The sequence below is a fragment of the Epinephelus lanceolatus genome, chromosome 12, assembly GCF_041903045.1.
Source record: "Epinephelus lanceolatus isolate andai-2023 chromosome 12, ASM4190304v1, whole genome shotgun sequence".
NCBI classification, from domain to species: Eukaryota; Metazoa; Chordata; class Actinopteri; order Perciformes; family Serranidae; genus Epinephelus; species Epinephelus lanceolatus.
The window spans coordinates 34,484,832-34,505,382 of record NC_135745.1 but is presented as its reverse complement, the minus strand read 5'-3'; the positions used below and the strand labels follow the sequence as shown (position 1 = coordinate 34,505,382).

Below are 20,551 nucleotides of genomic sequence, written 5' to 3'. Positions count from 1 at the left end.
AGTTCCATTATATCCCAGAGAAGACAGACATCTCTTTGGCCAATATGTCCAACACTCAGCAACGTACACCAAAACAATCTAGACTGATAAATAGCACTACGGTAAGAATAAAAACCATACATTTTTGATTTGGGGCTTAACTGTCCCTTTAAATGATAAAAACTCTACATAGCAGTCCATTCAGTTCGACCTTCCTCTGTCAACAATATATTCTCAGATTGTGCTGCTCACTTTTCTTCCATGTGTCCCTGATGGAAAAAAGTAATAAAAGGCCAAATAAAGAGATACAGTATACATTATTTCAGCACACTGTGATATGTGTGGATACAGCGTCCCACTTGCTGTGCGTCTCTATCTGTCTGGCTTCAAAGCCCACTAAAAGTCAGCCTCCTTCACATACAACCTTACTTATATAACTCCTGTCTATAAAACCGACTGAATATAAGTTTCTGAAACAAATATCCCACCTACTGTTGGCTTGTATTAGCTTTCTCAGCACCCCACAGACATGGGTGGGGTGCCTACTGCTTGAAACCCCAGTATTCCCACCCCTGTCTGTCTCATTGCCATCCTCGCCCTCTCCTCCTCTCTATAACTCCGTGTATTTGAGTAAAGTGCCAGAGAGAAATTATAAGTTTTGAAAGCTACACATGCTGTCTGCTGTATTGCTGGTAGTTTGGAAAAGATTTTAGGAGCAAAAGGCCCACCTGCTGTCCCCCTGTAGTTGCCGATAGTGAGTTTAAATTTCTGCTTGACCGGTGCAATCTTAAAGTTGTCATATACAGCGTAGGCTCTCTCAGTGCCCAGGCCCAGGTCAAATCTCAGCTCATATTGTGTAGGAGTGTTGGTGAGCTCATATATCTTATCCAGACCTGAGGGAAGAGTCAGAGAGAGAATATGAAAGCAAGAAGAAAAACTGCATTACTGTTCATATGTGCATGTTTCAATGTCAGCAGAGATCCAGTGCTCACCAATCCAGAACTCGTCTGTCATGTTGCCAAAGCCGGCAATGTACTGTCTCCAGCGTTTCATAAAGTCCAGCTTGCCACTGGTACGTCGCTGGAGCACCTGAAAGCAGCAAGCACAGGATGTTCACTGACAGCTGTTGCACAAATGTCTCAAACTGTCTGCTTTGGGATGTTGGTTACCGGCTCCACCACTAAAATGCCAGCAATGACTGTCAATGACCATCATCATCCAGTGATTTGGGACTGCATTTCCATAAAGTTGAGGGACTCAATTTAAAAAGGATGGTCAAAACTGAAGCATCAGCAGTCTTGACTTTAGCTCCTAAAACGCTGGATCCCACATTAACCATAATGCAACTCAACATCTTATGGACTTCATCAGGATAAGTTTTCAGACTTTGAAAAGCAGCAATTGCCAGAATAAATGTTGGCATGGTGCATTTATACTTTATTATGTAGAGGATATATTGAATCTTCATGTTTCTTAGCTTCAATAGTGCTATGGTTAACATGTGGTTAGGTTTAGACACAAAAGCCACTTGGTTATGGTTAGGATATGATCATGTTTTGGCTTAAAATACCCGCTTTTGGTGGCACAATCACGGCTGGAAAGGCAGCGATGTCTCAGTAAAAAACAACCGCTTCTTGTGGTACTATCCTGGCAAGAAACACAGCAACTTGTCGCAAAAAAAACAAACAAACAAACATGCTTTGTGGATAAAAAGCTGTTAAAAGACGACCAGTTTTGTTGTTTGTTGGTCTTGAACATTGGTCTGCAGCTTGACATACGTCTTGCCAAGGTGATGTTTCATCTCCTGCTCCTCTCAATGACAAAAACAGCTCATATTCTGTCACTTCAGAAACACTGATATGAAACATATCAAACGTACACACATAAGGTATCTGTGGTTTGCAGAAATGTGCAATGCCAACATTTTCTTATGGCGACTGGGCTTCTGAAAAGCCACAGAAGTAATTATACAGCTGTTTTCACAAGCTGAGTCATTCGTGTGACGAGTTGGTGGAATGCTTCCTTAATATTTACTGGTACAGATTCTGCCCACATTAAACATTATTGTAAATAATAATACAACAATACACAGTAATATTAATATCCTGAAACCTCATTCACAAGGTCTGTGCAGTAATTCGTACCAGCCAGCCACCTCCATCAGTCTCCATGTCGCAGTACGCCTCAATGGGTTTGGAGCGGTCATTGTTAATATAGACGGTGTAGATACCGCTCTTCTTATTGCCATTCTTCATGATCTGAACGCAGTCCATGGGGAAGGGGTACAGGAGGCCAACTAGAGAAGAAGTGCGACAGCTTTATTAATGTTTAGAAGAAAAAAAAAAACACATCAGGAAGAGAGCATCATACACAGGGAACAGTGGAGACTCAGACAGTAGTGCACAGACCTGTTTTGAAGATGGTTTCTACCACCTTGCTCCTCTTGTTCCCCCTGTAGGCGATGATGGTGACGATGTATCTTTTCGCCATCTCCAAACCGGGTAAAGCAAAACTGCTCTCGCCGGCCCTGAGCTGCTTTTCAACCGCCTGAACACAATAAACAATTGCACTTACTCTTACTGAAATTAAACAGTCAAGTACTTCCTTCATATCTCTCACAAGAAAACAGTAAAATTCTATTTCAGATTTATTGAAACAACATCTTTTGACTGTTAATTTGATGAAGTGGAGAACCATTTTATGTATTTTGATTATGTTATTGTACACTGGATTAAAATGGTGAGAATTATGATTTGCAACATGTTGGGGATGACTGTGACAAACTTTTTCATTCATTCCGATTACTGAATTGTCACAAGATTGCATTTAGTCTTTAGTCAGTCCTGTTTATTCTGTAATGTTGAGTTATGATGTAAGTTGTAATGGTTGCATTGGCACTATGCAATTGTTTTGAGGACCCCAGGAAGAATAGCTGCTGCAATGCTGTAGTTAATTGAGAGCTTAATAAAAACACCCATAGTGTAAGTAAACTTTAATTAGAGACTGGCATTAAGCAGGCACTTTCATTTTTACAAAATCTGTAGAAGGTATCTAGAAAAAGGTCAAGCACCCATGTGCTTAAAACTACTTGTAGCAGATTCATTCCATTTTCGACCACAAGAGGTCAGCGTTCCACAGAGTTTAACTTGAACATACACCTTTACAGCAGCCTCAGCCTATTTGTAACAGCATTTGTATGCTTGTTAAGACAAAACAGGACTTAAAATCCAGCATTCAATGTTCCCATTTGGCCACAGGATGCTCAAAGGAACTGCAAATCTGCTTTTACTGAATGCAGAATAAAAGGTTTTTGCATCCTCCTACACAGTCAAACTCAGTTTTCCTTATGAGGGTAATATACTCTGATGCAGAATAGCTTCACCCTGTGTTTCCACATTGTGAGACATAGTTTCATACCTCAGTTGTGGCACATGAGAATACCTATTAGGGTGAGAAAATATGGCAATGTTACCTCCATGTTGCCATCTTCATCTCTATATGTGAGGATGTAACCATCAATGTCAGCGAGAGGGGGAACCCAGGACAAAAGAGCAGACTCCAGCTTCACATCTGTCGCCTTCAGGTCCTTAGGGGAATCGATGTCTGTGGATGGGAGTGTAAATCAGAGCGGATTATAGCACAAGAACATAGTGTATACCGTATGTTTATTCATACATCATATCAGCTCAGGCCTGGGTTGGGTAAGCAGATGATCTGTTCACTTAAACTGGGGAAAACACTTAATTATAAGTAAATAGAGTCTATTTAATTAAACAGATGTTATATTTTTCAGTAAATGTGCATTTTAATTAAACATTTTATTCAGTATTTGGAGTACAAACCTTTCTCATATTCACATGTGAATTAAGTGTTTCTCAAAAACACACATAACTTCGCAGTGCAGTTTTCATCTTTCATTTCCTTCACCTACCTCTGTGACAAAGCCAACATTAATAAATCTGACACTGTAGCCTTTCAGCCTGAAGCATGACACCAGAGATGACTGCCAGCCTGCTTACAACATACAATTTGCCTCTGCAGATAAACTGGCGCTTATTGCTCTGCCTCGTTGAAACGCTTTGAATGTTTGACCTGAAACACATGCTGAAATAATTTGTCTGACACAAAGACGCCTGCTGTAAAAGTGAAAGCCTTAACCTCCAATGGCTCAAGAAATTAGAGGAAGTGCACGTCACCGTGCCGTACCAAATCAGCTCAAGTAATCTATTATTTATTCAAGTCAGGACTCACACGTTCAGTTCTCAGTAAAAACTCTGCCTTGTGTTTATATTCAGGAATTGTCCAATTCTCCGTTTTAGTATCGCTGGAGAAAATAAACCGCTTTTCTGGTAATTAAATTATGATGGGAGAACAGAAGTGTGAACAGTGACAAATTTAGCAGTGCCATTTGCGGTATCATTAGTGGAAAGCAATGCTGCTGAAAAAAGCCTGTGAAACACACTGATGTTTTAACCGACATATTAATGGTGCTTGTTACCAGGTCTAATAAAATCACAAATGTAATAACAAATGCTTTTATGTGTCCCAGGTGATATCTTTTGACACAAAGGCTTTCCTATCTGAACTCAGCACCACGCTGGTCTGAAGCCACTGAGAAGTTTCTTATGAGTTACGACGAGACAAGTTTATAATCCAAAACTCGGCCATTTGCTGCCTAATTGAAAAAGATCCAGCTGTCACTTAGAGCTCCCGGGTGATTTTACAGATCATCTGGCTCACACAATGATACCCCTGTTGTAACCTGTTCACCATGTGCTGTAGCTGCTATTTTTACCTCACAGTAAGGCCCAATCCCAGTATACCCACTGCCCCTCCCACTTAGGCCTTACTTCTCCCTATTGCACGTTCATGTCTAGGGGTAGGGCGTCCTAAATGCTGTTGGGATAGAGGCTACATGGCCCACCAAACAGAGGTTTTTCAGAAAAAGTTATGAGTAATCATTAGCAACATGGCTGTACGAGCAAGAAAAGAAACCATAAATGTATTTTCTTCATTAATAAAAACTTAAAAATAACATTAACCATCATATTATCTTTGTTTTATGTCATTTCAGTGTATTATGGTCCCTTTATTTATAACAAGCATAAAAAATATCACTAGTAGTATGCTCTTGTCTTGGTAGCAAACCAGCTAGCGAGCTAACATGACATTGTTATTGCTGGTTTGTGCATGACAGTGCCATGTTTTGACATATTTTCATGTTGCATTCCCCTCCTTTAATGGCAAACAACGCTCCAAATTCAACATAAGTTGCTGCACTTGTTACTGCTCCTCTGACATCAGTGCAGACTGGCAGGGTACGTAGGAGCACGGGTTACTAATGTCTACAAAGCACCGCTAGTGAGCCTGATAATTAAGTAGTGTTCTTTTATTTGATGGCTTGTTGTTTGATTTATTGATAGCATGAAACTCGAGTTGTGAACGAATGTTATTGTGATAATACCATTACTGCCATAGTTATATCTATTTATGGAAATGCCATTGATGACTACTGATGACGTTTCAGTGTCTTCCAGGATTGTCCCATTTCATATGCGAAGATTTTAACCGCTAACCCATGTAAATCTATTTCGAGGGGCAAAGGGGAACTCGAAAGCGAGGGGTAGGTTAAAAATGAGAATTGGGAGTTATGGAGTTATGGTGCTCCCTGGTAGTTTTGAAGTTCAGACTTAAATAATTTCATTGTGTAAGAAATATTTTTAGATTTAATATCTCAAAGGCCATATGGTGTAAAAATTGATGGATTACTGTTGCATGTGTGCATGGAAAATATATAAATAAAGTTAATTAATAAAGCAAGTTCAAAGTGCGCTTGGTTTGCAGTTGTCTACAAAATGTGGCAGAATTATAGTTTGACTGAAATACTGTTTTTTGAAACTATCAGCAGTTTCGTAGGTGATATATAAAAAAGGTACAAGTTATTGCATGTTTACCAAAAAGTTGAAAAGGTATCACATGTGCTGCAAAACACCACAGGAGACTCTCTGTCCCAACAAAACAACCCAGATGTATTCCCTGACCTCTGATATTTAATGCTTGGAGCCCTGTGATTACCAGTGTATCCAGTATTGTCACATCAAACAACATTTAAGAAGTAAAATACAAGTATAATTTCGGGGAATCCACAACCAAATCCAATGTTGTTTGTCTGCATTAATTCAAATCCTGGGATTTTTTAGTCTATGGGAACACTCCACAGTGACCTGTTACTGCTTCTGAAGAACCATATTCCCTCAAACCACATGACTGACAGGAAATTCTTATCAGCAGTTTCAGACTACGGTATTTGTTTTTAACAGTAATAGAACAATAACCTGTTTGTTTATGCAAAGATAACTGGAACTCGTTACTGAATAACAGCTTAGTGCCAAGATCACAAGACCACAGCGGTGGTGCTTTTGGGTCCTGCACAATTTATTAATGCCTACCAAGAAAGACATTTAAAACAATCCAGAATTTGTCCGCATTATTCTTGTTGTTACTTTCGTGTGGTATGTCACCCCTATCAGTGTTGATATACAGCATGTCATCCAGTTTTGCTTTAGTGTGTTTGATTTAAAATTATGGTGGCTGATTTTATCATTAATAGACAGGCAGCTCGCACAGTCATATAAACATCAGATTAAGGCATCCCTGAACTGGAGAAAATGAGTTTGGGATAACAACCATTGGTAAATGTTTCCATATGTAAAATGTTGCTTTGCCTGTCAGTGTGGACTGCATAAACGCAAAAAAAATTGACCTTTTTTAAGATGCTAAACGATAAATTGCCATTTCAAGAGAGAGAGAGAGCTCTACTTTTACCAATATAAAAAAGCCTGCCTATTCATAGTTTATTAACCTGTCTCAGCTTTTGTTGAAATCTTCCTGGTGGCTTTGCTTCCCTTGATGGCCCAGATGTAGACAGTGTAGAGGACACCAGGCCTCAGGCCAGTCAGCCTGTAAGAGGTGCTGTCAGACCCGACTGGGATTTCCCCACTTGAGCCCTCAGAGGAGCTGTAGGTTAGGAGGTAGCCATCAATTTCTGCCTGGACTGGATCCCATGACACACTGAAGCTGGACTCTGCTTCATCTCGGGCTAAGAGGTTAGCAGGGTCATCCAGTTCTAGAGAAAGATGTTAGTGCAGGTGGTTATAATACTACAGATGCAAACTACAGGAACTACTGATGCAAACTACAAGATGTACGGTTTCATTTTTCACCCAGAGGCAAACAAATGAAATCTTTTGGCATGCATTTGCTACAAACATTAGTAATTACAAGGAGAACGATGTTTACCTTCATATATTACATCATAAGAAATAAGACACCCTCTATATATGAGATGTGATACATGTTTAAATCTTTCCACTAGCTCCCCTGCCCCCACTGCCCAAATGGAGAGGATGTAAAGGAAATAAGGACTCAGGCAGTAAGCCTGTAAGCCAGCATGGGATCCCAGAGGTGTCTCTGTGCTTGAGCTCTCATCAGAACTGGAGCTATACTTATGTCCATTGATTTTCGACTGCACTTCGTCTCACGACACTGATGATGGACAAGGAGTTAAGTTGGAGTGCCAAGTTCTGCATATGGAGTCACGGTTATAGCAAGAGCTAAGAAAACTTCACCTGGAATAAGGACATGAGAGGCTCTGCGGCCGAGTGAACCTTGCAGCTCCCGAGTTGGGGACGATATCTGTTTGGAAGAATAGAATGGACTAAGCACATTGCAACTCTCTGAATGTGCATCCATCTGAGAGAGACAGAGCACAATTTAATGCTAAATCTAGCCTCATCTATCCCCGATTTACCTGGTGGACGGAAACTAAGATTGGTCGGAACATTTGGGCTTCTGGGTTTCTGGGAAATAAAAGCATCACTGCCCATGTCTCTGGTATGATTTATGCTCTGCACAGAATTGACTCTGTTTAAAATCCCAATCATGGGAGAAAGTGAAGACTCCTTGTCATGGAGACATCCCAAGAAACCTGGTGGTGGACAGCAGGAGTGAAGAAGACTGTCAAACTGAGGAAGGCATCCTTCAGTTGTCCTCTTCTGGTAAAAGTCTTTTCCCATTCAGATATTTAGGTAGCTGTTTCAAGGATCCAGGATAAGTAGGATTTCACACATGATTTAGAGCGAAGGAGAAGGACAAAACATTAGGGGGATTGGGTGCAGAAATACAGACATTATATGAGGTCATGCTAGTGAAGAGACAGCTGAGCCAAAGAGTCAATCTTCAATCCATTCTTCACTGTGGTCACAAATGTTGGATAGTAAAGTACATGTAACTAAATGATCATATGTCTCCCGACATGCTGGCTGACCTCAGTCTACATGATGAGAAGAGTGAAGAGTCCAGAGTAGCATGTAGAGGTTTTTTGGTCACTTGGAAAGAATGAGCCTGAGCCCCGAGTGCCTCTTTATGCTCCAGGCATGACTGACTGAGGGCAGTCTCAGGACATGCTGGAGGGATTACACCTCTGAGCTGGCATGGGACTGCTCAGGAAGAGCTGGAGTAAGTTATTGGGGGAAAAGGATGTCTGGGCTGCTTTACTCACCGTGACCCGCATAAGAAGCTGGCCAGTACATGCATGAAATGATGGATGAATACATTGGAAAACTCCTTAAAACAAACAAGCTGATTAGTCTACCATGTGAGAAACACACTTTTCTTTGGGGTTTACAGGCAAGTTGTCTTGTCAAAATGGCTGTAGATATGATGTATTAAACACAAACATGGCTCCACAAAAGAACATGTGACGTAAGTATTTCTATGACCCATCCTAAGTCCTGCCCCTTTTTGCTCTGTGCTCCAATAACAGTTGAGCAAGCTCAGTTCCTGGCAGAACTCTGTCAACTTTCCACTTTCCACTTTCCTGTTACACTAAATATGCTATGTGCTAGACCCGTCTATGTTGCAAAGAAAAACAAATTCTGAAGACAGTTAGATGATGTGGCTGGGGGACCTGTAAAAGCAACGCTGGACACATTACATTGGTGTCATAGTCTTCACAGACACATTACATTGCATATAGTCACATCTTGAGTTAGCTAATATTAGCAAAATGTAACCTACATCAAGTAAGTCAGATCACCACCGTTAGTCAGATTGCCTCTTCCTTTTTTCTGTGGGAACGTTAAAGAGATTTGGGAAAGGACCGATAAGTTGTCGCTGACATATTTTTAAGGTGACATCATTCGCCAGATCAAGGCTAGATGTCCAGCATCCCATCATGAATGTATCCTTCCACTGCATACTTAAGTCCTCACGGTCAGCTTCTTGAAGCTATACTGCCTGATGCCAAAACAGCTAAACAGAACTGGCACCACCATGTTTCTTTTTGTCAAGCTTGTCCAACCTGGCAACAGCAACTAAAGGGGACAGGACTTTGGATCGGTCAATTGGTCAGGTAGTTTGGTTTAACAGAAAATGGTAGATTTGAGACCTGTCTCGGCTTGTGTCGAGATCTTCTTGCTGGCTTTGTTTCCTTTGACGGCCCAGATGTAGACGGTGTAGAGAACCCCAGGCCTCAAACTAGTCAGCGTGTAAGAGGTGCTGTCAGGCCCCAATGGGATCTCCCCACTAGAGCCCTCAGAGGAGCTGTAGGTTAGGACGTAGCCATCTATGTTAGCCTGGGCTGGATCCCAAGACACGCTGAAGCTGGACTCTGTTTCATCTCGGGCTAAGAGGTTAGCAGGAGCATCCAGTTCTAGGGGAAGATGTTAGTAGAGGATGTTAATGCACTACTGATGCAAACTACAGATTGCAGATGAGCTGAAGCTCAAATGATTTCCATCATCTCATCCCAAGACCTGGCCTCATGGCACATTGAAGCTGGACTCAGTAGTGCTCAGGAGGTGAAGTTCTTCATATAGAGATGTAGTTTTGAAATAGGCTAATTACAAAAAGGTGTTGGTCAGATTATAATGTAGGAATATAAAAATGTTTTAAGATGTCCAAACATCCTCGTGCATTTAGCATTTAACCCCACATTTTGGCATCAGCTGGTCAGATAATAAAATGCTTTGGATTCGAACAGAAAGTCGTAGATTTTAGACCTGTCACAGCTTGAGTAGAGATCTTCCTGCTGGCTTTGCCTCCCTTGATGGCCCAGATGTAGACAGTGTAGGGGACACCAGGCCTCAGGCCAGTCAGCACATATGAAGTGCTGTCAAACCCGACCGGGATTTCCTCACTTGAGCCCTCAGAGGAGCTGTAGGTTAGGACGTAGCCATCAATTTCTGCCTTGGTGTGATCCCAGGACACCCTGAAGCTGGACTCTGTTTCATCTCGGGCTAAGAGGTTAGCAGGAGCATCCAGTTCTAGGGGAAGATGTTAGTAGAGGATGTTAATGCACTACTGATGCAAACTACAGATTGCAGATGAGCTGAAGCTCAAATGATTTCCATCATCTCATCCCAAGACCTGGCCTCATGGCACATTGAAGCTGGACTCAGTAGTGCTCAGGAGGTGAAGTTCTTCATATAGAGATGTAGTTTTGAAATAGGCTAATTACAAAAAGGTGTTGGTCAGATTATAATGTAGGAATATAAAATGTTTTAAGATGTCCAAACATCCTCGTGCATTTAGCATTTAACCCCACATTTTGGCATCAGCTGGTCAGATAATAAAATGCTTTGGATTTGAACAGAAAGTCGTAGATTTTAGACCTGTCACAGCTTGAGTAGAGATCTTCCTGCTGACTTTGCCTCCCTTGATGGCCCAGATGTAGACAGTGTAGGGGACACCAGGCCTCAGGCCAGTCAGCACATATGAAGTGCTGTCAAACCCGACCGGGATTTCCTCACTTGAGCCCTCAGAGGAGCTGTAGGTTAGGACGTAGCCATCAATTTCTGCCTGGGTGTGATCCCAGGACACCCTGAAGCTGGACTCTGTTTCATCTTGGGCCAAGACGTTAGTAGGAGCGTCCAGCTCTGCGTGAGGAGTTATGGTTAGTATGGACTACTAAAGAACATCACTACATCTAGTGCAAACATAACAACACATAAATAACTACACAGCTGATCTAAATCAGCATAATGTGGCTACCTCTTACGCATCACCTTCGGTCACAGTATAAGAGGATAGAAATGTCAAACTTGGATCAAAGTGTTGGAGAGATTTGACATCTTTTTGGTAATTTAGTCAAAATTAGTTCTTGTCTCATCAAGAAGATGAAAACTGTTTAGAAACACTGAATAACTTTAGTTAAACAAATGTTGAAATTATTTCATTATTAATCAAATAATCCAATGTGACGTTTTTTTCTGTTGAGGTTTTGAGTCCAAGTTTGACATCATATCACATTATGTAAGCAGAGCTACGATGAGTATACTATGAGCTATGTTAATTAAAGAACATGCAAACTTCAATAGATGGTGACAGAACATTATTGGAGTTGAGAAAAATCTGAACCACTCAGATTACAGTGATACAATATCACTGTTTAGTTTGGCCTCTAAATGAATCTGTATTTTGACTTTGCTGCTCTATCACACTCCGGATGTTTGACAGTTCAAAAACAGGGAAGGAAGTGTTCACTTAAATACTGAGGGTGAAAACTTCCAACATGTATACACCAAATAATTCACACATCTCTCCCTTGTCATGACAGAGTGATAATAACAATAGTTATTCCTCCCTGTATCGCTCATGTTAAAGAGAAGCGGGGCTGTCAGTTTATTACAGTACATGATAGTCAGCAAGCCCCACTTTGGAGAACCAGGCAGCAGTACCACCACAGAAGCTAAAAAATGTACTGTTGTGGAAGGGGTTAGCAGCAAAATGTATTTTATATTGGAGTTATGATATTTAGCGTGTGAAATAGGGTATGGTGAACGTGCTAGGAAAGGTAGTATCGGCACGGTCACTACCTGGAGCTCGCATAAACGGAGCCTGTTGAAGGTGGCAACGCTGTTTGGGCTGAGAAAGCCATGTGTAATGTAAGGTAAAGGAGGTTGTTGGGTCGGCACGGAGAGCAGTGAGACCTGGCATTAGGGGAGTGTCTCTGGGACGCCAGAGATCCCTGTCTATCTTTGCTCTCTGCAAAGCCACCAAACTCCATTAACAAAAACAGTAATTCTAGCTTGCTTAACATGGCGGCTGCTGGTCTACCGCTGGCTCCTTTGGTTAGTTTGTTTGTGTGAATTTGGTGAATCTGAATTAACCCTTTAAACACCAAAGTCACGCATTAACGTAAACAAACTAAGTGATCAAGGCAGCGGTGGACCAGCAGTTTCCATGTTCAGCGAGGTAAAATTACTGTTTTTGTCAATGGAGTCTGGCTTTGAAGATTGTGTAGATGCGTTTCAGTTCAGTTTCCAGTCGCATAGCGTTGTCTATAGCAAGGTAAAGCAGTGAAGTATTCTTAAACTGATTTTTTTAATGTATCTTAAATACGTTTTGCTGCTGCCACTGTCCACAGAGGACATTGCTTAGTCTCTGTAGTGGAACTCCTGCCTGCTTCTCCAAACTCCATCATCCACTGTAGTTAATACACCATTTATGGATACATATCTCATATAACCCTACTTCACAAAGTTTGAACCATCCCATAAAAGTTCATTAAGACCACAATTGCTAACATCATCAGCTGCCAAAGTAAGCTTGAAGCCACTTCAGATATTTGCCTCCATGATCACTCCCGCTGGTTTATCTATGAGTGAAATTATTGGAGCTAAAATGTCTGTTTTTCTCATCAAAAAGTACCAGCAAAAATCTGAAGACTGAACCTGAATGAAAATCAAATTTAAAATGTGCATTAACATAGAAAAAAGACATCAGGTGTATTCAGCAAACACAGCAACTCAAAGAAGTAAACCGTTTTTTACCCAGTTGGCTGAAAGCAAAGGAAACTATTACACACACATACAGTACACACGCACATAACCATACACCCACAGAAGTGCAGGGTGTAAATTATAAATTCAACAACCTAAAAATTATAAAGTATGAATTACAAAAAGTGTGGAGTGTGCTGTGTGGATTGCTGCTCTTACACTGTATTCCTGACCATATTAAACATTTAGACTGTCGGTATTTAACAGTCACATCAATAAAAATGTGAAAACTGTATCTTCTTTCACTGCTGATATATGAATGTCCTAAAAGTTTCTGGTGTCTAAAGCCGTCTGGATATAAGCCAGTCAGTCATCAAAAGCGTTCTTCTGCCGCCTCTCTTCAGAGACATAAAGGCAAGCAGACAGCAGCAGCTGCTAACCTTCACAGCAGCTAAGATGAAGAGACAGGAGAACACAGGAGAAACAAAACCGCTGGCTTTGTTAACGAAGCAAAATTGGCTCTTCTCAAACTTCTTAAAGACGTTAAGCCCCAGGCTAAACTAAACCGCCTTTAAATCAAGTGTCCAGCCTAATTATGTTAAATAGCCTTGTTTTAGTGGGAGTTCAGTTTCCCTCTTGGCAGTTAGGCAAAGAGGGGATAGCGTGCTAAGTGTAAAGTGTCTACTGTGATGCTTTTTACTTCTTGCCATCACAACAAAGACAAGGAAATTGTGTGGAAAACCAACACACAGGAGATCAAAGTGAAATGATTGGTGCATTGTACACAAGGGCTATTTGAGGTAAGAGCGTCTAGCACAAAGGAGCTTGAAAAAAAGAGCCACTTAAAACATCTTTGTCTCTGCTCACAAGCTGTAAAGAAGAAAGAAAAGGAACACGTTGCCTGGAAACACTTGAGATATCTGAGAGTCCCACGTCAAAATGTTTTTTTGTTGTTTTTTTTTACATCTACTTTTTTTTCAGACTGAGGTGTTAGTGATTAATCTCTTATCTCAAACCTTTGTGTAATTCTTTGTCGAAGTCATATCAAACACCAGATCCTTTAAACATAAAGTGTCCAGCATTAATATAGAAGTAATCTATGAAGTTCTTTCACTGTGGACACAGAGAAAAGATCAAATGCATTGATCACTCCTGTAATGAATTCAAAGTTTACCTGTTTCAGCCTCTGTTGAGCCCTTACTGCTGACTTTGTCTCCCTTATAGGCCCAGATGTAGACAGTGTGGAGAACTCCAGGCCTCAAGCCAACCAGCCTGTACGAGGTTCTGTCACGTCCTACGGGGATCTCAGAGCTGGAGCCCTCAGCAGAGGTGTAGCTCAACATGTAGCCCTCTATATCTGCCTGGACACGATCCCACGAAACTGTTGCAGTGTCCTCTGTTACTTCAGTCGTGATCAGGTTGGTCGGAGCGTCAATGTCTGAAGAAGAAAGGGTGTTGTTAAAAAAAGGAATAACAGACAAATGAGGTGTTCTTGTTCTTCACTGATCCTTCCAATCCATCTACATGTAAAGCTGCAGAAACTCAGCTGAGCAAGCACAATCTAACAGTACCCAGGAGAAGGAAAACAGAGACCAGGAGACGTATCCCTGAAATATGTAATATGCTTTACATAAACAAGACAAGCGTGAAGAATAAAAGCAAAAACAAACACAAAATGTATCTGTCAGAAGGAGGCACTGGCAGGTACAGCAGCAGGAGTAAGCAGCACAAGCTGTGAGGAACAAGTGTGAATGAAAGAAGAAGAGAAGCAACAAATTCCTATACCTAAATGACAAAGGTTGTCCATCAGTGCCTTCCATAACAACCAGTATGACAATGATTTATGTGATTTACTGTTTTTTATCCCCTCTGTTTGAATGATACAGATTTATAGTTTTCGTTCAAATCCATACAAGAAAACAAACAAGTCCAACTCCAAATTTAACAAATGATGTTGTACGTAATGACGCATAGACAACACTATGGTTAGGGTTTGATTACACTTAGGCACAAAAATGACTTGTTTAGGTTTGAGGAAAGGTCATGATTTGGTTTAAATAAGTGTAATTAGGTTAAGGGTAGTGAGCCATGTGGTTGGGTTTAAATTACTGCTTCATCCTCATGGTTACAATAATGAACATGTGGTTAAGGTTCGGGGAAATGGGAAAGAGCAGCGGTCTCACTTGTTGAAGTCTGGACTTTTGTTGACGCATCCGTCTGTGGTTTTGTCGTAATTACTACTGCCAGTAAAGGGTTTTGTCACTTGAATGCACATATGTCATTTTTGGACACTTGCTGAAAGCGCTGATGCTGCTGCACTTCATGGGAAAAGAATCTCAACAATTAGGGATGTGTTTTACTTACAAGGGGCAGGATGGGTACGGCATGACAACAGTTTAATATACAGTTTCAATAGAGGAGTCTGAGGTTGGACTCACTGAAATGGTGTGCAGCATGTGACAGGTATGAGTAAGCAGTAAGCTGCAGCAGTGTTTGGCAAGAAGGAACTATAGAGCACTTTGAGGAAATGTCACTGAATGTTGTTTTTCTTTTCATCTGACAGAGTGGATGTGGCACACTTCCAATATAAATGTATGCAAGCTTGTTCTTCACTTCTCTTTCATATGGACACTGAAGATGACAAATGAACCACCGTCTCAAAGGAAGAGCTCTGAGAAGCTCTTGAAAAAAGCACTAGCACACAACCCCACTCATGCTCTGGTCCTGTTCACTGGGCTCCACAGGATGAGCTGCAGCGGGACGAGGACAGAGGAGCGCAGCAGAACACAGAGCCTGTTTGTAAAGTCAGTGGGCTTGGTGAATCACAGGAGACATATGGAAGACGCAGGCGGAGCAGTTGGTGGTGCATGTGTGTGGATGGGTGTTAGTCTCTGTCGAGGGAGTCTCGATGAAAGCAAAGAGAGAGGGGGAGGGAGACAGAAAATGAAAGAGCCGCAGAGGCCGAGTAAGAGAGACACAGAGGAAGTGAGGGGAAATGTAAAAGCAATCATCATTTAGGATTATTCCTCCGTGGCAGCGGCTCAGTGGAGGTCATTCTTGTGTCAGTGCACAGTCTGCATCATGAAAACTGATTGATGATGCATCCAGAAGAAGAAAGGCACCATGCAGCTGTCTAGCTCTACCCTCTCTTTGTCTCTCCTCTTTTTTCCCGTTGTCACTTTTCTGTCCTTGCGGCTGCACTGCCTGACAGTCTGTCATGAGCTAAACCACAGAAAGAATGTATAATGGCTCCATTTTATTAGGGTTGAGTGTTTTCTCCAAGGCCTAAAAATGAGAGGTCAATGAAGAGTCTAAGTACCTAAGTGAGCGCTACTAAGGGAGCCCAGAAACATACACAATGAAACAGCATATAAGGACTACATCTGAATGTTTGGTTTCTTTGATTATCATACTGGAGACTATAAAAAGCAACAGTTCCTCTAAATAAAAAAGCAAATCAATAGCAGTTTGTATTACACATGCACCAAAAAAAAACAAATATACTACATTTAATCTTTTCATAACTCACTGAATTTTTTGTCCTTTGTTTTGACATCTTCACACAGACTGTGAACGTTTTACTATTACACCTAATAGCTTCACGGTTGCACACCAGGAATGTGTGAGTACAACGTGACACTCAAACAGGCAGCGTGCAGATTGTGTTTGCAGCTTGCAATCTGGTAGCAACTGGGGAGTAGCTGTCACACTTTATAGGAGTAATTTCATTTCAGCTGCACTATCAATGGCTTTTGGATTATGTTTAACAAGTGCATATGTTGTAGTCTAATAGATATTTTTTTGTTTGCTAAACCAAAATTTGCCCACTTCAAAAGAGAAACAATCTAATCCTGTACAGCCAGACATCCGACAGTGCTTTCTGTCTATGTGCCCCCAGTGAAGGCAACACTTGACTGAAACAGGCCTGAAAAGAGCAGATCATCTTAACAACCATTGATAAATCCTAACTTTTCCCAACAAACACTGCTTTGCTACAGACAGCTTGAAGAGAATGAACCCTGCATTTTTTAACCGAAAGTGATGTCGCCTCAACATCTCCTCCTAATCTAATAAAAGTGAATTAAATAAATGGGCATCAAACTGATTTACAACAGTCAGACAATCCAAATGAACTATAGCAAATAAAAGTGTCTGACAGTTTGACAGAGAGAGTGCTATTGCTTTTTATCTGTCACTACAAATCAGCTTAAAATTGCTTTACAACCATCTGAGTTCAGCTTGTATTCAATGCCTTGTTCTTCAAAACAAAACTTTCCCCTCTCCCTCTTTGGTGTTATGTTGTTACCCTCTGGAGTTTCTTTGGCTCGTATAGACGCTATAGCTGCTGTCTTGGCTGTCTGATACAGTCTGTACGTTTTTAGATCTCTTTTTCCAAACACTACGACTTTCTGAGGGCGCCTTGCATTTGCTCTGAAGTTACAGTGTATGATGGATTGAGTTTCTCCAGACGTTCTACCCCACTAGCTGTGTAGTGACAGTGGCTACCGGGCTACAGAACACGAGCTGTGGCTTTGGCTGCTTGGAAAACAGCTTATCCATTATGGGTGGCATGTTCAGCAGAGGCATCGACCACAAGGCGCACAGCAACAGGCCATCTTTCATCATTTACGGCCTCACTGTGCAGAGGAAGCCATACAATACGTCTGTGGATTGGGCCCATGGAAAATATGTGTCAATAGGCGCCATTCTTTTGGAACTACAGTGTGTCAGGTGAGACATATGTTTTGTTGTGGAGTCCTCTGGCGACCACAGGCTTTTTTCATGTTTATCCAACAATCTATTTGTACCACTAGCAGCTCATAATTCTTCATGACAGAATGGACATGTCTACTTTGCCACATCCAGAAGTAGAAACAGCATACAATACGGATGATATGAAAGGCCCCCTTTGCCATCATAAATCATCTGCTTATTATCCATCCACTGTAGCCTGGCATCACCGGAGTAATACACATATGGGAATTAATCTGGATATCTGGGTATTATCAACAGGCGATAGGCAATGCAGTAACAGAATCTGATTCATATTTGATCAGTCCTGCCTTGTTTGACAGTTTGATCTGAGTTCCGTGAGCATGGTGCGCTGCGCTGTACAAAGGGTGCAATTACACACAATCAGAGCAGAGAAATGTGTGATGTGACTTTTCAAATCTGGGCCAGTGACGCTCCTCTGTCAATCACTGTATCAAACCCGCCCCATATTAGATAAACAACTGTGACTGGGCCAGCCAGACGCATCTGCCAGAGCAAATGAAACATGAGCTTGCAGATTCGTCTGGTTTCCAGGCTACTCTCACTCTACTAGTGCTAATTTCACACCCCGTTAGACCAACATAGTTCTTTTTGTTTTTTTAATTAAGTCACTACTAATGCTATCAATCACCAGAAAGTATCAATATATTATTACCTCTCAAAATAAAACAAATCTTTTTCTAATTTCTGATTGTGTGAACATGTACAAAATTAAACATTATACACACACACACAGAAAAGCCCAGCCTCAGTTCAACCCACACCAATCGTACTGTAACTGACGCAAAAATTTCTTTTGAGGATTCAGTGCTGTGCTACAGAATGTATGTATCCATGCATCCTCCTAATGCCACACATAGCTGCTTCATTCAATACCCCTATTATGTGAATGGAAGCATTCACTTGCATAAGTGTAGTATAGTCATACTTTAAAATGCTTTGGCGGCATCTCGGCACGCTGTATCGCCAACTCTGTCAATTACACTGTGCTCGACTTCACCACACCACTGACTGAATGGGTTGTAGCTTCTGCGGTAGTGGGCCAATCACACGTCTCATTAAATTAAGAATGCTTGATGATTGGGTGTGAAATTGCGAGTAAAACCATATATAAAACAACTGAATGCAGGTTTAGTTTGACTGGAAAAGTTTTCATACCACTTGGTATCGGTTTATTTCGGTAGATTTCTTAAAGGCATTGAGTACTGATATCCAGCCTGAATGTGCACACACACATGAACGGGCCTATCGAGCTGTCTCTCACCAATATAACGAACAGACAAAGAGGGGTTAGAGTTCTCATCATTATCTCTATAAAATGTCCCTTCTTACGTTTTCACTTGTCATTTTTCTGGTATCTACTGCACAGAGCTGTCTCGGAAAAAGCTGATGGACAAGTCTGAACAGACAAGGTACTCCCACTGGGCCACATGAGGTGCTATATAGTGTGTCCAGATAACATAAAGACTAAACATTCAGCTCCTCTACCAAAGCCAAGTCCATCTGCTTTTGGTTATATGGGCCTTGGTGGTGACTTTATTGAATCTGAATCAGCAGTAGCAGCCATGGTATGCTGTGTTTATACGCCTTATAATCTTTTGGCAGGTTAGTGACTGTGAAATGTCTGCAGGGATCCACTCGACTCTGGTGTTTTCCTAAATGTTAGCTGTCACTGAATCATTTCACGCTGGAACTGATGGCAGATAAAGGACACCGTAGCCACCCACGGAATCTCTCTTACACACACACACACACACACACACACAAACACATACATAATGTATTTATACAGCAAGACTAGCATAATTTCAACATACCACAGGCTGAGCGAGGATGATTTACAGAGCCACACTGGATGATGCACATATGGAAGTCAAGCCATAAATATTAAATACAGTGCCATTCAATAACCACATACAGCATGCAGTTTACAAGGCCAAGGACATACTACCAATTTCAGCACTATTTACAGTGTACAATAAAAACATGTTTACAAGTTTGGGGCTACTTTTGTCATCTTGGTAAAGAATCGTATATAAACTCCCATACTAATAAACAAATGTATGTGCTTATTTTGCATTTTTCAAAGTGGTAGCATGACAGGGAAGATTGAAATATCCTTTTCCACCAAAATCAGTGAGTGTATGCAGGTTTTTTAAAAGTGGGAAAACCTGTTTATACAGTCAGTAGACTACTTTCCCATTTCCAATAGACCAGAGCTGTGTACTTGGCTCTGCAGTAGCCGAGTATGCCTTTCTGTTTTTTTTCTGGTGTGTCACATTTGATGTCACAGACGACCCAGAAAACAGGTTAATAAACAGTAGAAAGCAGCATGGACACCAGTGAAAATGTTACAGTGGTTACTTCTTTTTTTATATCAGTTTTTTTTTTATCAGGTCGTTCTGTCAAACTCAGTGCTGACTTAATGTTGAATGATGTTCAAACAGTGCTTGGACAAAGATGGATGTTATTTTGTGGCAGCCTGTCATTGTATCACACTTGCATAGGGGCTAAAATTAGCATGTGTTGCATTTCCATCGTTGATAGAACGACAGAACTAAAGTCCACAAATAATATAACCTTTCCCATCATATGCAAAAGCCAAATGTTAGTGGGTTCTAGTGGCTTTTTTGTCCGGCAAGGAATGAGGGACCACAACAAAATACATGATAAAAAATAAAATACATGCAGTGAACCTTGAAAGGAAATTGAGAAAGAGAAAAGTGAGAAAGAGTGGAAGACTGATGGTAAAAATGAGGGGGAAATTTAGAAAAGTCTTTCTACAAGAGCCAGTTACAGCCTCTCCAGGCAAAAGCTCAGTTTCATACTATAACCGTAGCTATGCAGTAATGCATTATGCACGACTACATAATGTCACTGAAACTGCCTCTTTGTGACACATCAATTTTTATATACTGCCTTAGTCTTGCCCTGATTTCCCTATAAATATCTTGATTTCTCATTGCATCCCTTTTGTCCCTGTGCTCTCCTATTATTCTTGCTTATTTTGTGCCCTC

At 41.1% G+C, this 20,551-nt stretch overlaps 1 protein-coding gene across 5 annotated transcripts in view; it reads right to left on the bottom strand.

The window, feature by feature from the left end:
- Window positions 1–20,551, bottom strand: part of tnn (tenascin N) — a 50,412-nt gene that overhangs the window by 3,644 nt on the left and 26,217 nt on the right. Inside the window, exons 9-18 of one of the 5 annotated variants that reach the window (XM_078173326.1) lie at window positions 13,936–14,199; window positions 10,653–10,916; window positions 10,041–10,304; window positions 9,428–9,691; window positions 6,842–7,105; window positions 3,452–3,582; window positions 2,388–2,526; window positions 2,124–2,275; window positions 972–1,068; window positions 708–872 (exon numbers count right to left, since the gene is read on the bottom strand). In XM_078173326.1, the coding sequence (XP_078029452.1) occupies window positions 708–872; window positions 972–1,068; window positions 2,124–2,275; window positions 2,388–2,526; window positions 3,452–3,582; window positions 6,842–7,105; window positions 9,428–9,691; window positions 10,041–10,304; window positions 10,653–10,916; window positions 13,936–14,199 (2,004 nt within the window). The remainder of the gene's footprint in view (window positions 1–707; window positions 873–971; window positions 1,069–2,123; window positions 2,276–2,387; window positions 2,527–3,451; window positions 3,583–6,841; window positions 7,106–9,427; window positions 9,692–10,040; window positions 10,305–10,652; window positions 10,917–13,935; window positions 14,200–20,551) is intronic. The other 4 variants (XM_078173328.1, XM_078173329.1, XM_078173330.1 and 1 more) reach the window with 4 other exon arrangements.